This window comes from Lynx canadensis, chromosome A3 (assembly GCF_007474595.2).
Source record: "Lynx canadensis isolate LIC74 chromosome A3, mLynCan4.pri.v2, whole genome shotgun sequence".
Classification (NCBI taxonomy): Eukaryota; Metazoa; Chordata; class Mammalia; order Carnivora; family Felidae; genus Lynx; species Lynx canadensis.
The window spans coordinates 35,732,989-35,755,805 of NC_044305.1; the positions used below are offsets into that span (position 1 = coordinate 35,732,989).

A 22,817-nucleotide genomic window follows, 5' to 3' on the forward strand; every position below is an offset into this window, starting at 1 on the left:
CTCTCTCTCTGCCCCTCCCCCGTTCATGCTCTGTCTCTCTCTGTCCCAAAAATAAATAAAATAAACGTTTCAGAAAAAAAAAAAGTCCAGGAATAAGAGATAGCCAGATAAATCATAATACATTTATATGAAACACAATACATTCTTTTAAAATAGCATTTGAGGGACGCACCTGGGTGTCTCAGTCACTTAAGTGTCTGACTCTTGATTTTGGTTCAGGTCATGATCTCACAATTGTGAGATCTGTGGGGCTGAGTGGGAAGCCTACTTGGGATTCTCTCTCTCTCTCTCTCTCTCTCTCTCTCTCTCTGTGCTCCTCCCCCACTCATGCTCTCTCTGTCTCTTTAAAAATAAAATAAACATTAAAACAATTTTAATGGAATTTGAAAAAATAAAAAGAAAATGGCATTTGAGCAATGTTTAATGATTTTAAGTTTTTTATTTATTATTTTTGAGAGAGAGAGAGAAAGAGAGCAGGGAAGGCTCAGAGAGAGAAGGGGAGAGAGAATCCCAAGCAGGCTCTGTGCTGTCAGCACACAGCCCCATGTGGGGCTTGAACTCATAAACTGTGAGATCATGACCTGAGCTGAAATGAAGAGTTGCATGCTTAACCGACTGAGCCATCCAAGTGCCCCAAGCAATGTTTAATGATTAATGAAAATTTTCAAAGTATAATTAATAATAAAAGAAGAAACAGGATAAATATACCTTAGTATGATCCTAATTTTAAAATAAATTTATGTATACACATACATATATTGCTTCTAAGTAGTACAGTGGTTTCAGTCTTAATTTATCTTAGAATCACCTGAAGAGCTTTAAAATATACTGCTGCCTGTGACCCATTCTCGGAGATTCTCGTTGAATTGGTCTGGGGTGTTGGCTGGGTATCTGGAGTTTTTGAAGCTCCTCAAGAGATTTTAATGTGCCCCACCATTCCCCCACCAGGTTTGAGAACCATGGGCATAAGATGTTTAAGATGCTTCACTAAGTGCACTAGGAGAACACATGAATATCCACTCAGCCTTCTGGGGCAAAAAGTTCAGCTGGTGGCTGCTACCAAATATAATGGCATAGTGCCCAAAGAAAAACTCACTCGTTTCTATTATTGAGAAAAATTATCCTAAACTAGGAAATAAGGCAAAGGATGGATGCATGTCTAATGGACCCACTCAAATATTATGTAATTCTCTTTGTTTAACTTACTATTAACTTTTGATTAGGCTCCATACTCTGTGAAGTTACATGTTTCTTAACTGGAAGATTTTTGTGTGCTAATTTAAAGGATTATGTGTGGTAAAAAAGACAACTATAAAAGTTACAGTTTTATTGCCCTATAAGATATTAACTAGCTTTGTGTCTAATTTGGCAATCTCGTTCCAGCATGATTATATATGAATTAACTTCGAACCAAATTTATCATCTTATTGGTTCCCTCATTAATGAGTGAAATAAACCTTTTTATGAGAATCATGTTTTTAACTTGTTGAAATTGTACCTTGAAACTAGCAATGATCAAACACACATTCAATAACAGAAGTGAACATGGACACTCACACTGGGTGGAGACTTATCCAGCATGAACATCTTACCATTTGACCACAGAAAGCTTCCTTCTCTCTGATATTTTCGGTACATGCATAATAATAATAATAATAATAATAAATAAAAATCCCCAGGCCCTCTGCCCACAAAGGCTAGTCCAAAGTGCTTCTTAAATCCACTCCACATTAATGATAGTGAGTGTCAAATAAAGTAACTAAAGAAGCCAAATTTATACACTGCATTAGTTACTGTCACATTAGTTACTTATCTCAAGCAGTGGAGATTTGGGTAAATCTAATTTTATAAATCAGTCTTTGGTTTCCAATGATTTACACAATCACTTCTGAGACACTTTATCATCAGTTGGAACTCTTGTGCCATCAGCCGGGACTCCCGACACTTTGGCCAGACTTTTTAGTTTTTGGCCCCATTCTTTCTGTCAAGTACTTAACAGTCCATGACATGTTATAATGTAAGCTAGGAGCTTTACTATTTGAAGAAACCCTGCAGTGAATTCATTTTTTGGAGCAAATAATTTCCCATGAGTCTCTTAGCTTAACTATTTAAGTAGGTTGGATCATGATAAGTTTGTTTGCAGTGGGATTGTGTTTTTGGGTCCTGGTTGCTTCAAGAAGAGACATAGCAGAACCGTTATCTAAGGCAAGAACATAATAATGATTATCTCCATCGAAGGTAAAAATAATTAAGTCCAGGGTGAATGCCTATATTCTTTGATATGATATTGTCAGATTAATCTGGGAAATAATCATTAAGTTGACATTTTTTATCTTCTCACCTCCATCAAGCAACTTTGCAGGTAAGTTAGCTCCTCCCTGAAACCTGTCCACTTAGGGAATGTCTTCCTTATTTACAACCACAGTGGATCTTTTAATATTGAGAAGCAGATGGTTTTTCTTCCTGCATGGCAAACCTTTCCCAAAAAGGATAAGAGGATAGAATTAGGTCCATCTAAGTTTTCATACACCTCAACTTCTTTCATAGAACCAGAGACCTCAGGTTTGGAAGGGAATCCAGTGTCCCTTTTCTTGACTGAATTTTGGCCACCATCGGCCACTAGGCTTTCCTTGATTGTTTTCTAAGAACGGGAATTCACTTCATCCAAGATTTCCAACCCAGACTTTGGGTAGATCTTGTCAGTGTTCTTTATTGAGCCCAACTCTGTTATCCTATAACTTCCTAGTGTTTCTGTTTTTTTGTTCCTTAGAGTTTGTAGTAAATTGACTTCTGCCAATTTGCTATTTGCCAGTAGTTATTTAATAAATATCTGCAGCCTTTAGTAGTCAGGTGATGTTTATAGCTCTCTTCTCCTATGACTTTGAGAGTGGGTTTTATATTCAAGGGAAACAAGCCTCGGGATGAATCCTTTCCTCCATGCAACACTTTATTTTTTTTTTTATTTAATTAATTAATTAATTTATTTATTTTTTAATATATGAAATTTATTGTCAAATTGGTTTCCATATAACATGCAATACTTTTTAGAAAGAAGCCACACTCCTAGTTGAACAACCTGTTCTACCAATACAATGTCCCAGCTTTCTTTGGGCACTCCAGCAAGCACCTTCCATAAAAGGCTTATCCAGGGAAGATTCAGCAATATTCTAGTAACAGGATTCAGGTGACCTTGTAATCAGATCAGGTAAGAGCAGTGTATTTTTCTTTCTTTCTTTTTTTTAACGTTTATTTATGTTTGAGAGAGAGTGTGAGCAGGGGAATGGCAGTGAGAGAGGGGGACAGAGGATCTTGAGCAGGCTCTGCTTCAACAGCAGCGAGCCCAACATGGGGCTCGAACTCACCAACTGGGAGATCGTGCCCTGATCCAGTCGGACGCTCAGCTGATTAAGCCACCCTGGCCCCCAGGAGCGGTGGTTCTTAAAGTGTGCTTCCTGCACTGTCTGCAGTTGTTATCACCTGAGAATTTCTTAGAAGTGCAAATTTTCAGACACCATTCCAGTATCACTTACTACATCAGCAATCTAAGCTTTAACAAACTCTCCAGGTGAGAACCAGTGGGCAAGAGAATTGCCTAATCATAACAAAATAAAGGACCAAATTTAAACTTTAAGGCAATAGTGTAGATCCAGACCAACTATACACATACACACACACCCTATTTATGTTATGGGGGATGCTAGTCCTGTAAAGTATTTCTAGCCAATTCACATATTTTGAATACTCATTTCACCAGTGAGAAGTCATTCCTAACATATATTTCATTACTTAGCAAACCTGCCAGTGCACCACAGAAAAAGGAAGTTGAAGCTCTTATGGTAGCTCTCTCAGGGATGCAGGCTTCTTTTATTTTAAAGATTTTTTTTTTTACCTAAAAAATTTTCCCTAATGTTTATTTATATTAGAGAAGGAGAGGGGGAGGGGCAGAGAGAGAAGGAGACAGAATCTGAGGCAGGCTCCAGGCTCTGAGCTGTCAGCACAGAGCCCAATGTGGGGCCTGAACTCACAAGCCCTGATATCATGACCTGAGCTGAAGTTGGATGCTTAACCAACTGAGCCACCCAGGCACCCCTTAAAGACTTTTTAAAATGTTTGTTTGTTTATTTATTTATTTTAAGGAGGAGAGGGGCAGACAGAGAAGGGGAAGAGAGGGAATCCCAAGCAGGCTCCATGCTCATCCAGAGCCTGACTTAGGAATGTGGGCTTCTGATTAAAAATCTTTGAAATGCTAACTCCCCAGCCCAGAACTGTATATTTCTGATTCTGGTGCATACAGGGTTTACCAACCACCTCTGGTGTACAGTTTACAAGTAGTATATCCCCGTGCCAAGGAATTTTAAGTTAAATAACAAATAACTTAAGGGTTCATAGAGAACAAGTCTAATGTCCCTTCCTTGTGGTTAACTGTTGAGTCTTTCCCTGCCTTTTCTCTCAGCTAAACACCCTCACACGTTCATTCATCTTTAGTACAGTGTGATTTCAAAGACCTTGACCTCCCTGATCCCATCTCAGCTTCAAGTTATCCACAGTTAATGAATATGATCATTTGATGGAAATCACTCATTTATTCTGTGGGCTCCCAGATTCTAAGATAAAGGTATTTAAACACACACACACACACACACACACACACACACACACACACAAGTTCCACTTCTATGCCCTGGCCACCACACTCTAGATTTTGCTCAAACTCACAGCCCCTTTTTGTCAATCTTCTCTTGCCTGTCTTTGTCCTCTCTACATGGGTCAGACATGTGGAAATGAAGGCAAGAGTATGGTGGGTGACCCTTCCCCATATCTTTAAGCAAAGAACTTCCAAGTATCTCTCTCTCTCTCTCTCTCTCTCTCTCTCTCACACATACACACACACACACACACACACACACACAGATGAGTTTAAGAGTATGATAAAATTTGCTTTTAAAAATCTGAATAGTTGTATGTCTATTTCAATATATCCAATATATTGAGAAAACACAATTCACATATAAAACTTCTCATTGTATAGATATTACTACTTAGAATGAAGTTTGAAACATGAGTCCATTAAAACCAATTTTAAAAAGGATTAAGTTATAATCTGGTGTGCATGTATGCTTTAATTGTGAAGAAAATGCAAGAAGCCCAGGGTTTTGAACAAACTGTTCATATAATAACAGGTCTAGGATATGGGGGACCTGGCTTTGGGTGTCTTCATTATGACACCTTTCCTAGGAAAACAGATCATGATAATCAAGATCATTTACCTGTCAAACTGTTTATGTCTCCAGAAGGAAAATGCCAAAATTCAACTAGTTTAGCGTCACAAATACTACAGGTTCTTTGATAAATCCCATATGGCTCATATGCCTTTTTTTTTAATTCAGGAGATAGAAACTTGTATACGAAGACCAGTACCCGCCAGAAGAGATCTACGCTACAAGAAACTACAGTTTGGGTTTTGTTAGCAGAGAGATGATGGATGATGGATAAAAAGAGCAACTGCCTCAGATTAACAGTAGGAAAAGAGCACAGGCCACATGGGCATTAGTCATGGTGTTTTTATATATTCTGAAAACATTCAGTGAGCTCAGACAAGACTAGTCTCTTCCTCCCAAGTTTTCTGATGTTTGCGGTTGCAACACTACTTTAGGATGAGCCCTAGATTGGGAGTCAAAAGATAGATTTGGGCTCTAGATGATGATGTGACCTCCAGAAAACTACTGTGACTCTCTGAGCCTCCCTTTCTCCTATGAGGATAGTCCTCCGATAACCCTCAAGTTCTAGCCACTCTGTGATGTTTTGGATGTGGATTCTTTCAATTTTGGCTGGACTTACCATTCTTTGGCATGGCTAGGAATACAGGGAATTTTTGTTCTCCCCCCTGCCCCACCCCTTTCCTGATGGAATGATTTGTTCATTCCTTTCAGTACCTGCTTTACAATCATCCGTATTTCATAAAATATAACTCACAAGCCCATGGAAGTTGTCTTCAGCTGGTTTCCTCCGAAGCAGACCCTTGGATAAGGATTTGTATGCAAGTGATTTATTAAGGAAGTGCTGCCAGGAGAAACAAGAAGGGGAGAGGAGGAAGCAGGACAGTGAGATAGAGAGGAAGCCAGGCAGTGGAGTGATGGGAGGAGAGGTCTTAGATCTGGCAGGACCCTTTGGTTGGATGGTCCATTATATTTTAGGCTATGTCTTGCCTTAAGGCAAACACAGCAGGGCTTCTGTTCTGCTGTGCTAGTCGGTCACCACCAGCTGCGGGTCTGCCCTGGGGAGACCCAGGCACTTACATCTCTCAGTGGATCAGGTGAAGCAGCCTTAGGGCGGTCTTACAAAAAGGGGTAAAGTCAGGAGTGAAATATGCAAAAACTAGAGGAGTGAGTCAGGCATGAAATATGCAGAAACTGGGGGACCCCCATATGGAATTAGTGAGGGCAATCCTAGGGGGCTGAACAGAGCACCAGCATCCATTATTTATTGCTGAAGGCAAGACTGTCAGTGAGCATACAGCAGCTTCCAAGTGTTGCCTCAGTCCTGTGGGCATAGAAAGGGTTTGTTTTTTTGTTTCTTTTTTTTTTTATGTTTATTTTTTGAGAGCAAGAGAGCACGAGCAGGAGAGGGACAGAGAAAGGGAGACAGAGAATCCAAAGCAGACTCCAGGCTGTCAGCGCAGAGCTGGATGTGGGGCTCGAACTCATGAACCGCGAGACCATGACCTGAGCCAAAATCAAGAGTCAGACGCTTAACCCCACTGAGCCACCCAGGCGCCCCCAGAAAGGGTTCTTTCTGCTCGGTCTTGGATTTTGTCTGTTCATTCACTCCTGAGTGAAACCATTTTATTTAGGGAGTAACAAGACTTGTTTTTCATGTGGCCAAGTGTTAGTCCTGCATGGATATTACCGTTCTCCCAGGAACTAGCCGGATTCCTTGGAATACAAACATTTTCATCAGTTCCCTCCTAGGCAAGATGGAGGAGAAAACCCAAAAGCAAAAGGCTTCTAGCTAGAGCCCCTAGAGCCATCTCTTAGAGGTGGCCATTCCTCTCCAGCTGCATGCCAGTTGTGGCTGCACTGGCATAACACTCGGTAAACATTGGGTAGATGGCTAACCAATTACTGTGGTTTGCTATGACTATGATCAGGGTAAATGAAATGAGGTTTGGTTCTGCCCTTCCTTTTCTTCCTGGTCAGTGAGTCCTCACTGCTTCAGGCTTCAGTTCCCAAATCAACAATCAGGAACTGTGGCATCATACAAACCCCAGCGCTAAATACCCATTTGGCTGCATTTGCAAAACAAAGGAAACATTGGCACTTTTGAAAGGAGAGATTTAGGCATAATCAGTGTTGGTTGTGGCTGACAGCCCTGTTGCAATTAAGAGATGCCAGAGCTGGCTGCATGGAGGCCGGCTGCTTTAGGGTCCCAGACCAGGACCCTAAATTACAAAGCTGAAGCCACCTATTACCATTGCTGTTATTATGCCCAGAATAGTCCAGGGAAGGGGCTTATCAGGGAAGTCAGAATTTTCTTTTCAAAAGAAACCAGATCAGGACTGTGTTTGTTTATATATCTAGATGTACAGTCACAGAGTCCCATTTAGGAATGGGGCGGAGTGCAATGGTTTGGAAAATAAAGAAGCCAAGCTTGAAAGGAATCTAGCTATAATGTTGGTCAGTGACTTCCTTCAGGGAGACTGGGGAAGCAGTGACATATCTGTGAGCTGGTTGAAATATCTGTCACTTGAGATGGTTTCTTAAGGCAAATTTCCCTATAAGAAATGCATTCGTAGTGTTTAACCTAGCCCATTCTATACCATCAAATATTGTGAAAACATGGTGGGGGAGAACCAGAGGCTGCCACCTCAGATCAAAATAGCCATGCAAATGCAAAATAGCCATGCAAATGTATTTGCATTTTTAGATGGTTTTATCATAGGATGGTTTTATAAGAGTTTCCCCTTGGATACGTGCAAAGCTTTTCACCCTACGTGAAGCTATACATGAATCCCCCCATTCTAGGGAGCATAAGAAGGACCTATGGTTGTTACTGAAAATGCGAATTCTAGCCCCACCATCATCAGTCTCTTCCCATAGGTGCTATAACTGGCAGTCTGCATTTTTACAAGCAGCTAAAAAGATTTCGATGCAAAGAGACCTTAGACCATGCTACAGAGAAGTGCTATCGTGAGCACTTGTGACTCATCTGTGACCTAGATAATGGGCATAAAATAGAAGTGAGGTGGTAAATCCATTTATTTATGAGCCACTTGTTCTTCATATCTGAAAGATATTTTTTTATTCAGCTAAGCAATCTGTTAAAACCAGGAGTCCCACAATGAAGAGAGAAGGAAGTTGAATTTCATGCACAGGAATATTCAAAGGAGAATAACAAGGAGCCAAGTCCAGTCCCCACTTTGAAGAACTTATACCACCATAAACACTGCAGATTTAAGAACTGGCCGTTTTTAACAATAGAAGCATAAACAGAACCTTGCCACCTTGCTAAAAGTTATTCTTTGCTCTGATCCTTAGTTTGGCATTAAGACCTATAAAATTTAATTATCATCATTTTCAGAGGAAGAGTTTATCAGGACTACCCAGCTCTAATCATGTTAAACAAGTCTTAGCCTTCACAGACTCTGTTACTTGAAGGAGGAAAGTCTCTGTGTTCTTTTCCTGATAAGCGTCTTCCCTTTGTTCTTTGAATGAAAGACTATCTCATGGAAATTAGCCAGTGTGTCCACCCTTCAAGTGCAGGACACTGTTGTGAGACATTTGGAACCCATGGCCCATGGAGCTTTCCATTCATTTGGGAAGCAAATGCTGCTGGAAATCGGCAGGTGGTGTAGAAAGGGGAAAGTGAAATATGGAGCAGACACTGAGTCTGGCTCCCCACGTTGGGACTCTCATCCTCTCCTGGCTCTGTGATCTTGGGTTATTGAGTCAACTTGTACTTCATCTTTTCTTGCTTAGTATGGAGATAACATGGTTCAGGGCAACACTTCTCAAACTCCTGATGCTAGATGACCTTGTTCAGGAGGTCTGGGGGTGGAGCCCATGGTTCTGCATGTCTAACAAGCTCCCTGGTAAGGCTGATGCTGCTGGTCTGGGGACTGCATTTGGAGTAGCAAAGGTTTGGGGGTTCCTATATAACTCCCATAGCTTTGTACAAAATTCCTAGTTTGATTCCTGTCACATAGCACATTCTCAGTAAGTGATGACTATTATGCATAATATTTAGGCAATGAGAGTTATAATGACATAGCATGTTGGAATCGATGCAGCTGATTTTTCTTAACTGAGAATGGCTGCTTTGAACCCGGGACAAATTCTGATTATTCAGAATAAATAATGCTCCTGATGCGGTTGAGGAGTCTTGAGGACTTGTCTCAAATGCAGTAACTGCACTTCACTATTTCCCTAGAATAGGCACTTTGGATCTTATGGTTGCATCACTTTCAAGGAGAAATTTCATCCAGTAAAAATAATGGCATTAGGCCCATTCTTGATCACATTCTCCTATCACTGTAGTTGGGAAAAGAGAACCAAACATTGTAGTTGGGGAAAGAGATTCTGCCTCCAAACACATCCAAGTACCAACTCCTTCTTGAGGGTAAGGGCAAAAACTCATAGAAAACAGGTGACTGCCTCACTGTTTGATTCTGAGTCATGAGCCACATGAGAGCTCCCACATCTGGTATGTTGTTACTATTGTTGTTTGGGTTTGTTTTAGAAGATGGAAAGGATAGGACTAAGACGTATATTCCAGACCCTTGAGTTTAATCAAAGTTGTGCACCATAAATATAGTGAAGGGGAATGGGTGATACAGGCTTCCAGGTATAGAATGAATAAGTCATGGAGATGAAAGGTATGGCATAGGGAGTATAGTCAATGGTATTATAATAGTGCTGTATGGTGTCAGATTATAGCTGTACATGTGATGAACGTAGTATAACTTACAGACTTGACAAATTACTATGTTGTACAGCTTAAACTAATGTAACATTATATGCCTATACTTCAATAGATAGATAGATAGATAGGTAATATAGTGAAATGGGGAGTATGGGTGCAATTCTATTATTTAATATTGATAAAAGCTACAATTTACTATGAAAAAGTAGCTATCATCGGCTATTATATGACAGTTCTCCTGCAAAATATTAAAAAGAAAAAAATGGGCTGAAATGTAAGAAGAAATGATACAGTTACAGTACCGCAGGGGTCTTGAATACATGTAGATCAATAGATCCAATTGACTAAAGATTTCAGGGAGTTTGAAAAACAAATTTTCAGCTTAATTTGATGTAGGTTGGTAGCAAGATAGAGTCAAACATAGAATAGACTTTCTTTTTAAACACAAATCAAACATTCCCAGAAATTGGCCATGGTCATGGATACAAAGGAAATCTCACCTAAATTCAAAAACCACATCATATGGGTCACCTTCGCTGCCTATGGTGGGAAAAAAATTAGAAATGACAAGCAAAATACCTCTATTATTAAGCTTCTTTTCTATTATTTAAATTTTAAAATCATACTTTCAAATAACTCTTGAGTTGTTTGAAATTAAAATTGAAACAGAAGAAATTTGAATAAAGGAAATTAAAACTGAAATTTAATGCTATTTAGAAATAAATAACAAAGGCTATAGTGTACGCCCCAATCTTTAGGATAGGGCGACAATAACACAGGATAATTTACAGTAATAAGTATACTGTACCAAAAACAAGAAAAATGTAAAATAAATGAATCTTTTGTCAATTCAAGAAGATATAGAAAGAACAACACAGTAACATTTAGGAAAAAGAGAGAGCTAAAATAAACATAAAACTGGGGCGAGGGGGTGGGAAGAAGAACTGGAGATTAAATGCATGGGTAGAGGGGTACCTGGGTGGCTCAGTTGGTTAAGCTTCCAACTCTTGATTTCAGCTTAGGTCATGATCTTGGAGTTTGTGGGATCAAGCCCCATATTGAGCTCCCTACTGACAGTGCAGAGCCTGCTTGGGATCCTCTCTCCCTCTCTCTCTGCCCCTTCCCCTGCTCATGCTCTCTCTTTCTCAAAATAAGTAAATAAACATTAAAAATAATAATAAAATAAAAGCATGCATAGAGATGATAAATGATATCAAAAGCTGGGATATACTGAGATGTACCTGCCAAACCAATCTATGTTATTTTCCAATCTATAAATTAGACTAAAAATAAAATAGTTTCCAGTTTTTGATTAAAAGACAAAATTAGCCACACAATGTCCTTTGAGAGTAAATATGCTTTGAAAATACACTTTTGAAAATGACCCAGATTCCTGATCTGAAATTTATCTGTGTGGTTAATAGAGTTAACTTCTAAACATGTTTCCTAATTTACAAAATGGGGATAGTAAGAATTTGCAGACCGTATGTCATTTAAGGTCCATGTAAGTTATTATATGAACAGCACTTAAAACAGGGCCCAGCTAAGAGTAAGCCCTCAGTCAGCGTTAGTGTGATTTTATTAATAATTAAGGAGAGTTGTCCAACTTGGTTTATAAAGTCCCTTTATTCTTCTTTGGGCACAGTTGAATATAGTGAATCTTCAATAAACTTTTTTTTTAATGTTTATTTTATTTTTGAGAGAGAGAGACAGAGCATGAGCAGTGGAGGGCAGAGAGAGAGGGAGACACCGAACCTGAAGCAGGCTCTAGGTTCTGAGCTGTTAGCACAGAGCCTGACGCGGGGCTCGAAGTCACAAACCGTGAGATCATGACCTGAGCCGAAGTCAGACACTTAACCGACTGAGCCACCCACGCGCCCCTCTTCAGTAAACTTTTGCTGAATTTTAAAGTGTATCTCCACCAGAAAGCAGGCAGGTTCTGCAGGAGGAGAGAGAGAATACCCCAAAGAGGCCTTGTTCAAATGGATTAGCAGTGCAAAAAGACACCAAGTTGTAGGGTGCAACTCTGTGATAATTCAGCCAATAGATGTTGATGTATATGGGTTTGCCGGTTTGTCTTATTAATTAAAAAACAAGCCATGAAGAGAAATAGGTGTTAGCTCAGGGCACACTCCCCTTACATCTTTCCCAAAATGTTCCTGCCTGATGGCACTCGAACTAATGGCCAGTGTCCCCAGCATAATAGCTATCCATGTCACTGTTGACCTTGCCTATTAAAAACAGACATCTCATATTTCCATGCTCACCTCTTTTCCTGGGTCCTAACCATGTTTGAATCCAGACTCTGCATTGAGAGAACAGTGTTAGCCTAATGCATGAAAATGAATAAGCCCCTTGACAGGGAAGAAAGGGTTGTCTCTGTATTTTATTTGCCCCATGTCTAATGTGAGTCTCAAATAGACTTGCAGCATTGGAAAATGAAGGGCTTTGCAAATTATACTTGACATCAAGTTATAGCTTCAGCCTGCCTACTTTGTACCACATACCGTGACAGCCACGGCCTCTCAGGTGTTTCTGTCTCTAGTGCAGTCCATTGCTGCCCCTGGGGCTGGAGAACCTTGGCTGGCAGCTGGGCATGGAAATTAGGAATCTTTGTGAGAGCTGTGCAGGCTTCCCAGAACCTTGTGATGAATGACATGGATTAAATCCATAGTTTATAGTCCTAAAACCCTATACAAATTGTCAGTCAAAAGCGAATTCGTGTTCTTTTTTTTTATTTTTAAAAAAATTTTTTTTTTCAACGTTTATTTATTTTTGGGACAGAGAGAGACAGAGCATGAACGGGGGAGGGGCAGAGAGAGAGGGAGACACAGAATCTGGCCATCAGCCCAGAGCCTGACGCGGGGCTCGAACTCACGGACCGCGAGATCGTGACCTGGCTGAAGTCGGACGCTTAACCGACTGCGCCACCCAGGCGCCCCACGTGTTCTTTTTTAAATGAAAAAATGACACAGGAAGCTCCATGAGGAGGGACTTTTTCAGACAAATATAGACAGAAGAAAACACCCCACACTGTGTCTGTCTACAGGAAATGTACAGTACCCTGAGGGTATGGGAGATGGATAAGGAATGCTTTAAGGATTTTGTTTGACTTGATTTAGCCCAGGGATCAGTAATTGCTTTCTGTATAGGACCAGAGGGTAAATATTTTTGGCGTTGAGGGCCGTGGTGTCTCTTGCAACCACACAACTCTGCCATTGTGGCCTGAAAGGACCATTGATGATAAGGAAGCCAGTGGGCGAGGAGTGTGACAGTAATACTTTATTTACACACCCTGAAACTTGAATTTCATATATTTTTACATGTGCAAAGTCTGCTTCTTCTTTGAGTCTATTTAACCATTTAAAATATAAAACCATCCTTTGCATCGAGCCAACACAAAAATGGGCATTGAACTGGATTTGGCTGTAATTCCCTGAAGCCCCTGGCTGAGCCTACTGTTTTCCCCGTCTGGGTAATTGTGGAGCTGCCTCGCTTCCCATGCAGCTGGTGGCTCTTACTAACATTCCAGGAGACGGTTCTGTATATCAGAGCTCAGCAAAAGTGCTGTCTGGGCCTATGGCAGCAGCATTGCCTGAGGCTTATTGGAAATGCAGAACCTGGGACGCCCATCTCAGATCAACTGACTCAGAATCTCTGAGAGTGGGACCTAGCACTCTGTTTTAACAAGGTTTCCGGTGATTCTGATGCTCATTGCAGTTTTAGAAGCACTGCCCTAGACCACACCTGGAAAACTGCTGATTTAGGGACATTAAATGCCACCTGGAGAGTATCAGAACAGCTCATTCTTTCACTCAACAAATCAATTAACATGAATTGAACACCTACTAGGGGCCAGACCCTTTACCAAACACTGGTGATTTGAGATAATTAATAGGATACTGTTAGACCCTTAATAGCATGGGAGATTATCTTACATCAGAGCCCCAGGGAACAATTTTGAGTGGCTCTGCTTCTAATTTCTTCACTTAACTAAGCGGGCTTTGCTGGCTGGGACCACACTACTAGCTCCAGCAACACACAGGAGGGAGGTCCAATGTGCTAACATGATGAAATGTTCCATGCCGCCTAGATAATAAATGCCATTTCACTGTTAACATCCTTTCAGCTGGTGAAATTGCTGTTCATCAGTGTCTGTATGCCTCTTCAGGTGCTATCTCCTAGAAGGTTAATATGCTTGGGTTTGTGGTTTGTGAGGAGAATTTATCAAACACTAGCATTAAATACCCCAACAGAGGGTTTGGAGGTGTTCTTCATGCCTACTCTCCCTCTCTTCTTATTAGGAGAGTGGACATTGCTCTTTCAGCTTGGAAATGCTGTGCATTTGAGATCTGTCAGATTCATTAGCCCTCCTCCCAAATCACAGGCATCCCCCACATGTTAGGGCAGGACTAAGGTGTGGGAGTTCCTGGGGAGACCGTAGAAGTGACAAAAACAAAGGTATCCACCACATGGCTTCTCTGCCTTCACCCCAACTGTCCCTCAGCCAGGTCCTTATCGGCTGCCGTCAGCTTGGTGCCAGGGGACCCTACAGCTGTTTTTCAGGTGTTGAGAATAGCAACTTGAGAGGAGATTGCCAAGGAAACCCACGAGACATGAGTGCGTGTGTGTATGAGACAGACAGAGACAGGGCGCCTAAGAGAGCATCACGAGCAAATAAACCTGGAAGAGAGAACTAGCAATAGTACTACACGTCAGAAAGCACGGGACCAGCCTTCTAATAAACTAACCTATTAGGAGGAAAACTCAGTTGCTTGCTTGGACTGAAGCAAGATGTTTCCCCGAGGAGCCCAACAGCAAAATACAAAGATGGAGAGCTGGGCCCATGTGGCAATCCTGAGAGGTGCTGCTTTGAGACTGGAGGCTCCGGCACTTTGCTGGTTTCCCTGGTTTCAGTGTCTGCAGGTGCTTGGCGCCCCAGCAACATGCCTCCTGCCCAGCTGTTTTAAAGGAAAGCTAATTAACACACATTAGAATTGTTCCACTCTTAGCAAAGGGTATAGGCTTAACCTGAATGAGTGAGGCTTTCTGAATATTAAGCCCCCACATCCTTACAAACAATGTTGATCAAAACTTTCTATAATATATTCCTCTCAAAAAGCCTATGAAACTGGTATCATGTGCCCTGTTGAAAAAACTGAGGCTCAGAGACAGTGATAGATTTGCCCAGAGTCGTCCAGCAACCGAGTATCAGAGCCAACAGTCTATCTAAGCTCTTGGCTACTACACTAGGCTACGGCCCGCAGTCTACTCAACATTTCCACTGATGCACCATTTTACTCTAGAGGGTAGATCCCCGTCACTCAGAAGAACATGGAATCTTGTTTCTGCTTGTTTCAAGGTTCAGAAGTGGTTTAGTGTAAATTCCTTTCCAGTTTGTGTTTGCTAGATCTGTAATTTCTAAAGTGGAGACCCATGTTTAAGTAAAACACAAAGCATTTAAAGCTCTATATCATATCATGAGTACATATTCTGGTGACCAGAATTGGTGTTCAAAAATTAACAGGCTCGGGGCACCTGAGTGGCTCAGTCACTTAAGCCTCCGACTCTTGATTTTGGCTCAGGTCATGATCTCACAGTTCATGGAATCGAGACTCATGTTGGGCTTGCTGCTTGGGATTCTCTCTCCCTCTCTCTCTGCCCTTCCCCTGCTCTCCCTCTCTCAAAATAAATAAACATTAAAAAAAAATTAGCAGGGGGCCCCTGGGTGGCTCAGTCGGTTGAACGTCCGACTTCGGCTCAGGTCATGATCTCACAGTTTGTGGGTTCGAGCCCCGCGTTAGGCTCTGTGCTGACCGCTTGCTCAGAGCCTGGAGCCTGCTTCAGATTCTGTGTCTCCTACTCTCTCTGCCCCTGCCCCGCTCACGCTTTGTTTCACTCTGTTTCTCAAAAATAAATAAATGTAAAAAAAATTTTTTTAATTAAAAAAAAAAATTAGCAGTCTTATGGTATGATACCCTGTTGAAATTTTAAATGGCTGCCCATAGAACCAACCTAACATAAGCTTACTACCTTTTTTTAAAACGCTGGTAAGTAAAATGTAGCCCTGAAGCTTTTTTCCTTATGTTTTACTGTGATTCCACACTTGATGATTTACCCAAGAACCACGGGCTATAAAAGAACAGTGAAATCTATTATTTACAAAGAAGATTCACTTTAAGACTCCTCCTATCAGGAATCTTGAATAGTCTGAGTTACTTCACAAAAGTAATACATGTGGCAGAGTCTAATAATATGTACTAAATTAAGATCCCAGAGGAATCCACTTTAGCTGTTGAGAAAACAGTATAGCAGTGAGCCTAGGAGATGGGGTCATTGAGGGCCTGCCTCTGTGAACCTGATTATGTTGATGAAGAGTTTTTGTTCTACTTTTGCCAAAAAAAAAAAAAAATGCTTCTCATACAAATAATAATAACAATAATAATTACTATAATACTTAAACATTGCTTCAAGGCCCTAAATCTAAATTCCTTTCCCATCTTCAGTTTTTAATAGAAGAAAAAACCCAGATGTGTTTTTCAGTTAGGAAATCATGCTCCTATGCAATATTTTTATTCCATTTAAAGTCTCTTTAGGCCTTCATTAGTTAGTGTAACATCAGCTGCTATAACAAAACAAAATCCTTACATTTTCAATAGTGTAGCACAATCGAAGTACACTGTCATTTCATATGAAGGTTCAGGTCTTGGTGGTTAACTGTCAACTTTCCTCCGTGCAGGGATTCTAAGGGTCCAAATTCTTGCCGTCTCATAGCCTGGCCATCCTCTAGGGTCCTGTTTTTTCTTTTCTTTTTTTTCTTTTCTTTTCTTTCTTTCTTTCTTTCTTTCTTGGCAGAGAGGAAAAGAGAGGGCATAGGAGGAATGCCTGTTTTTTTTTTTAAGTTTATTTATTTATTTTTGAGACAGAAAAAGAGAGCAAGCAGGGGGAGGACAGAGAGAGGGAGACAGAGAATCCCAAGCAGGCTCGCCCTGTCAGTGCTGAGCCCAATGAGGGGCTCAAACTCACAAACTGTGACATCACGACCTGAGCCGAAACCAAGAGTTGGATGCTTAACCAACTGAGCCATTGAGGCACCCCAGGAATGCCTGTTTCTGAATTGCCTTAGCCTGGCAGGGATGCACATCATTTCCACTGTAACTCCTACACCACCTCTAGCCACATGGCACCACCTCCTTGCAATAGAAACTGGAAATGTAATTCCCAACTGGGCAGCCATTTCCCTAAAACAACACTCTACAATGTAAGAGGGAGGAAAAATTCCAGTGCACACTTAGCCATCTCAGCCACAAAACAAGAGCCCATGCCTTCTATAATTTCACTACTCACAGAGAAGGTTTTATCATATCAAATATTTATCCTCTTGAACCCTTCCTTAGGCTCTTTATCCCATTACCTCTGATGGCCTTTGCTGGGGACATGACTTCCTCAGGGAAACCTGCTATGACCCATGGGCACCCATGGTATATCCCCAAATATAATCAGTTTCACACTAAGTAATTTAATTTCCTTATTTTACTCCCATCTTTCTAATTAGGCTGTTGCTCTGTGATAGCAATGAATTTACCTGTCTCGTTCATCAATATCTTTAGTGCCTAACACTGCCCTGGCATATTATAGGTACTCAGTAAGTATTTGAAAAAGAAGGAAAGACAAGATAAAGAAAGAAGGGAAAAAGGAAGAGTGAGAGGGTGCTGGTTGGCTCTGGAGGGAGCTCAGTGTGGCTACCTGTAATTTGCATCATATGGGATTTCAAGAGTATAACCATAAAATGGGCTGGTCACATTTCAGGGATAAGGATCCAACCCTTTTTGGGAAAATAGTTCTGCATAGTCAATAAGCCTTCTTGGCAAACTCTGATAACAACTGCAAGAGACTAAAGATTTTCTGCCTGGAGCTCCTTGCTGGAGGAGGAAAAAATTATCTGTCATTCAGGATTCCTTTAGCTGGCCTAAGAATTAAATGCATTTGAGACCGATTAACAGGAGAAAATAAAATTTAATTATGTATGTATGGGGAATCCATGTAGACATGAGTTCCAAAGACAGTCAGTCAAAATGAGGTATATATGTCACCCTGAACTAAGGAGAAGGGTGTAGGGATCTGGGACTTGAAAGGGAGAAATTTGCAGGAAGATTAAAAAAAAAAAAAAAAAAAAAGAAGAGTAAATGTTTGCTGGACCATACAGAAACAAATGGCATAGGGAGGAATTTTAACAATCAGACTTCGCTAAATCCTTCTTGGTCTACCACCCCTAGTTCTTGTTATACTGTAGTTATCTATGGTGATAACTCCTTTCCAGGAGGAGGTCCTCTATCTAAATTCTTGTAGGCAGTTAGGGAGAGAGTCAAATTTCTTCCTGAGTCTTTTGGGCCTTGATTGTTTTCAGCTGTAAATAATCTGTATGCCAAAGTAACACATCTTCAGGTAGCCTCCCCTTAGCCCTATATTCTAAATGCTTCTAAATGCAATGGAATACTACTCAACATCAAAAAGTAACAAACTGTTAATACATGCTACAACATAATCTCAAAATAATTATGCTAAGTGAAAGAAATGAGGAAAAAAATGACACATACAGTATCATTCATTTATATAAAATTCTAGGAATTGCAAACTGATTTATAGTAACAGAAAGCAAATAACAAGTGTCTCAGCCCTGGGGTAAGGTGAGATTGAATGTGTGGGTAGGATTACAAAGAGCATGACCAAATTTTGGGGGGTGATGGATATATTTTCTTAATTGTGGTCATGGTTTCCTGGGTGTATACATATGTCAAAACTTTTCAAATTATATACTTCAAATATGTGGGGTTTATTATATGTCAGTTATACCTCAATAAAGCTCTTAAAAATAAAATAAAAATAAAAAATAAATATGAGGTTAAAAGCATACTAACCCAGAACAGCATCCCTCCATATTGTCATTCCAAAATCTTGGGTGATTTGTGTCTTAAGAATGTTTCATAGTTATCTGATATCTTCGTAGGTATCTGTCTACATTGTAAAGTTGGCAAGTATACATTCATAATGCACCCTTTGGAGAAACAGCAAAATTCTGTTGATCCTGGTCTGAGTATGGCTTCCACCTTTCAGAAGATGACTGAGTTATGGAGAAAGAGTGTGGGCTATTGAGATCTTCTCCTATTTGCACATACTACATGCGCTCATATAAACCCTTACATGTTCAAATCTGTTTCTTTCAGGTTTTGTGTCCAAACCCATCACTGACCCCCCAGCCCAAGCACCCAGCCACCTCCCCCCACCACCACTACCATGGCTGAAGACGCGGACATGCGCAATGAACTGGAGGAGATGCAGCGAAGGGCTGACCAGCTGGCTGATGAGGTGAGGGATGGGACACAGGAAAGGAACAAAAGATGGGGAACTGAGTAGTTTGACTTATTCAGGTTCAGATGGAAAAGGTCTTCCAACATTTCAATTTAAAAAACAGTGGGGTATGACTTTGATATTCAATATACCTGATACCTCTGCAGACAGGAATGGTTTGATAAACCTATGTACAAGTAATGACTTACCCTAAACTCCCAATTTCTAGAAATCTAGAAAAGTCAAGATCTTCTAAAAAAAGCAATGTCTCCGGATATCTTATAGCCTACAGTGTGCTAGAGCTGGCCTAATTCTGAGAGGTGATTATTACATTTTCCAGAATTTTGCAAACTGGTACTAAAATTGAATTATATAAACTGACAATTAAATAAATTATATTAAAACCAAAATTAATAAATACTCAAAACTCATCACATCCTAATTATTTTACTGTATTTTACTTCTATCTATGATTTCAAAGTTCTTGACTTGTGTTGTATCTATAGTGTAGGAATACCATGTAATGGTACGTTACTGTACATCTTCCCAAGTTCACCTTCAGTGACACCATGATATAGTTAAAAATCAGACAGATTAAGAGTATTTATATCCCAGGAATCTGCAGGCACTACAAGTCAGGGCTGACTTACTGTTTTATTGTTTGTCTAGACTTATGAAAGTAGAGAAAATATATTAATAACCTTAAAAGTCTGCCTGTCTCTAGCCATTATTCTTCAATTAACACAAAAAAATGGAGGCAATCTTCCAGTATTCAAAAATTTTTGTTCTCGTCAGTAAAGAAGTCACCTGCATCACTGACAAACTAGTGAAGTTCCAACATGTCCTCATTGTTTCACATTCCTTTTATTCATTAATGTAAATGAAAATATCAACCAACATTCCTGTTAGAACTACACTTGTTCTTTGCACGCTTAGCATTGGACACAAGAGTTCTGCAAACCTTAACAGAAACTTTCTGGGAGAGAATCAATTGGCTATATGGAATTATTTGTAAACTTAATGCTCTCCATCCCTTATATCAGAAAAATAGTAAATTTAAATACATATATACATATTCATATATGTTTTCCAGAGAGCTGTTTGTTTAGCATTTACTAGCATACCACTGCTTACAGCCATTTATTTCAAAAAGCAGCCTCCTGACAGCTCTTCCAGGAAAGTTAACATTCTTCACATTTCTGCAGAATCTTGTCCAAAATAAGTTTGTCACTTAAAAGCAAAGCCTTGAGAAATCACCCTGGTTGCTGGAGTCTAGTTGTTAGTTTCAAAAGAACTGAGAAAAAAGCGACAACGCTGTGCCCGAGGGACCAGTGCTGACTTCAGATTTTCCGTCTCACTTTGTCTTATCTAAGGATGAAGATAATTATTATAGCTGTCTCCTATAGGCTAGTTATTTCAAACATGCTTGATTTTTTTTCACCCTAAGGCGACAGCTTAATTTGTATTGATAAGAACTTCCAATTGTGTTTCTAGGAGCTTTATGAGAAACTTGATGTTAGATTCATCTCAATTCATGAAAAATTATGTTTGTGTTTAAAATTCAATATTCCTGGTCCAGGGAGGCCAAATTAGTCGTCTGAGTATTTGAGATAATTTTTCATGCATCCTGCACATGCAAAATTATCTTTTCCAGATTACTTTGTCTTTGATATCAAGATCAGCTTCATATGGTTTTGATTTTAGAAGATCAGCTTTAATGTAATTGCTTTAGGGAATCTTATTATGTAGAAAGACTGATAGGAAAGAGATTGAAAATGTGTTTCAGTTATAAACTTAAAAGAATATGTGATAGTAACCCTTTGTGTTTCTCAAGTAAAGAGAATAGTTCTGGTTTTCCAAGACCTCTGGATTCTGCACTGATAATATTTATGCATTTTTTTTTAAATCTCAGTCACTGGAAAGCACCCGTCGTATGCTGCAACTGGTTGAAGAGGTAAGGAGTGGCCGGATTTCAAGATAATGAATTCCTTTTGCTGGCATATTCTTTTCCTAGACCCTACTGCCTTTTCCTAGGCCATGATCCCATTGATTCCAGAGCTAATGAAGTCTACCAGGAAGCCACGTTAATGAGGGAGATGTCAGGCAGCCATTAAACTATCCCCTCTCCCTCCCAGCCCTGGCTACCTTTATAGTCTGGGAAGTAGAGATGGATGGTATTTCCAAGTAAATGCTCCCAAGAAATCTTCATATAAGATTGAATCACTTTAAGCAAATATAAGGAATTATCACATAAAAACTTCCCTTGTAATGACTTTGATGCCTCTAGGTCACATCTCATCTTGACATTCTGTTTTGACTTAACCACATATATATATGACTTTTAAAAATATATATCCCAATAGATACAACATTTTCAGAAATTGTAATATTGAGAGTCAGGCAGTAAAATTCATGAAATAATAGGAAAATTTTTTGATAAAAGGAATTTCAAGTCCACAACGCACATATAGAAGCTCTTTTATGTTCCTGACTCTGGATTAAACATCCATTTGCGAGGCATGGTTAATGAATCCCAAACTATTTTTAAATGGGTAAAATAGGACAGATAGCAATAATGGAATCAAAAGGGCACTTACAATAAACCTTGCTTTTTCCAATTTGGTAGAGCAGCAGTCAACCAGGAAGAATAAATGGATTAATTGAACTTGTCTATTGGGAGAGATGAAGTGGAAAAAGAGTGGGATGGGCTATATTTATCTGAACTGAATAAAACAAGCCTAATAGTTTTTATTCAGTGAAATGCTGTTTTAGCTATGCTTTGAAACTGCTTATCAATTCATGTGTGGTTATCATTTTTCGAGATCTTCCGTGTTCTCAAGGAGAATGATTAAATGAGCCTATTTGCCTCATGCTACTGTAAATTGCTTATGCAATGACATGAAAGGAAAAAGATCAATTTTATAAGGCTAAAAGGAAGTTCAGCTGCCTCTCACACTACAGAAGCCAATGTCTTCCCTTATTTCTGCACTTTCAGCTTCTTACCCAGAAATGAAATACTGGCTACATGTGAATTGCCACAGGAGGAGTGGGGAGAAGGTAGTGCCGTGGGCGCCCCAGGACACTGAGGAAAGGGTGAGAGGTACACATAATGAAATCGGTTGTCATGAGAAATGAGAATTTGAGCCTGTAATGTAGCATAAATTGGCCCCTATAGGAAGGCAGGCCAACAAAGGAGCCCTCGGCATCACATGAAGCAGCTTTCTATCTCTAAAGGAAGAGAAATATTGTCTTTGCTCTACCCTGGGAACACAACTCATGCAGAAATACTTGAGGACCAAGAAGGAGGCAGATATTCTAAATCTAAGAGTGCTGGTGAGGCTTTCTAGAGTTAGCTTATTGTCCCTCAACCCATCATGAGAAGAAATGAATCACATTTCTGTGACATTCCCACGTGAGTTCTCATGTTGAAATGAAGCGAACCCACATGTCAGCTGACATTATTATGTTCTATGTCTTTATGACCTTCAACCATAGCCTCCAGGCTCGTTTTTCATTTTTGTTTACGTGTATGCATGTGTCAAGTAAATTTC

The 22,817-nt window shown here is 40.0% G+C and overlaps 1 protein-coding gene across 2 annotated transcripts in view; it reads left to right on the top strand.

Moving 5' to 3' along the window:
- Positions 1 to 22,817, top strand: part of SNAP25 (synaptosome associated protein 25) — an 86,720-nt gene that overhangs the window by 37,087 nt on the left and 26,816 nt on the right. For both annotated transcript variants that reach the window (XM_030310097.1, XM_030310096.1), the window contains exons 2-3: positions 19,143 to 19,284; positions 21,179 to 21,220. In XM_030310097.1, coding sequence (XP_030165957.1) covers positions 19,213 to 19,284; positions 21,179 to 21,220 — 114 coding nt within the window. In that variant the 5' untranslated portion in view covers positions 19,143 to 19,212. The remainder of the gene's footprint in view (positions 1 to 19,142; positions 19,285 to 21,178; positions 21,221 to 22,817) is intronic.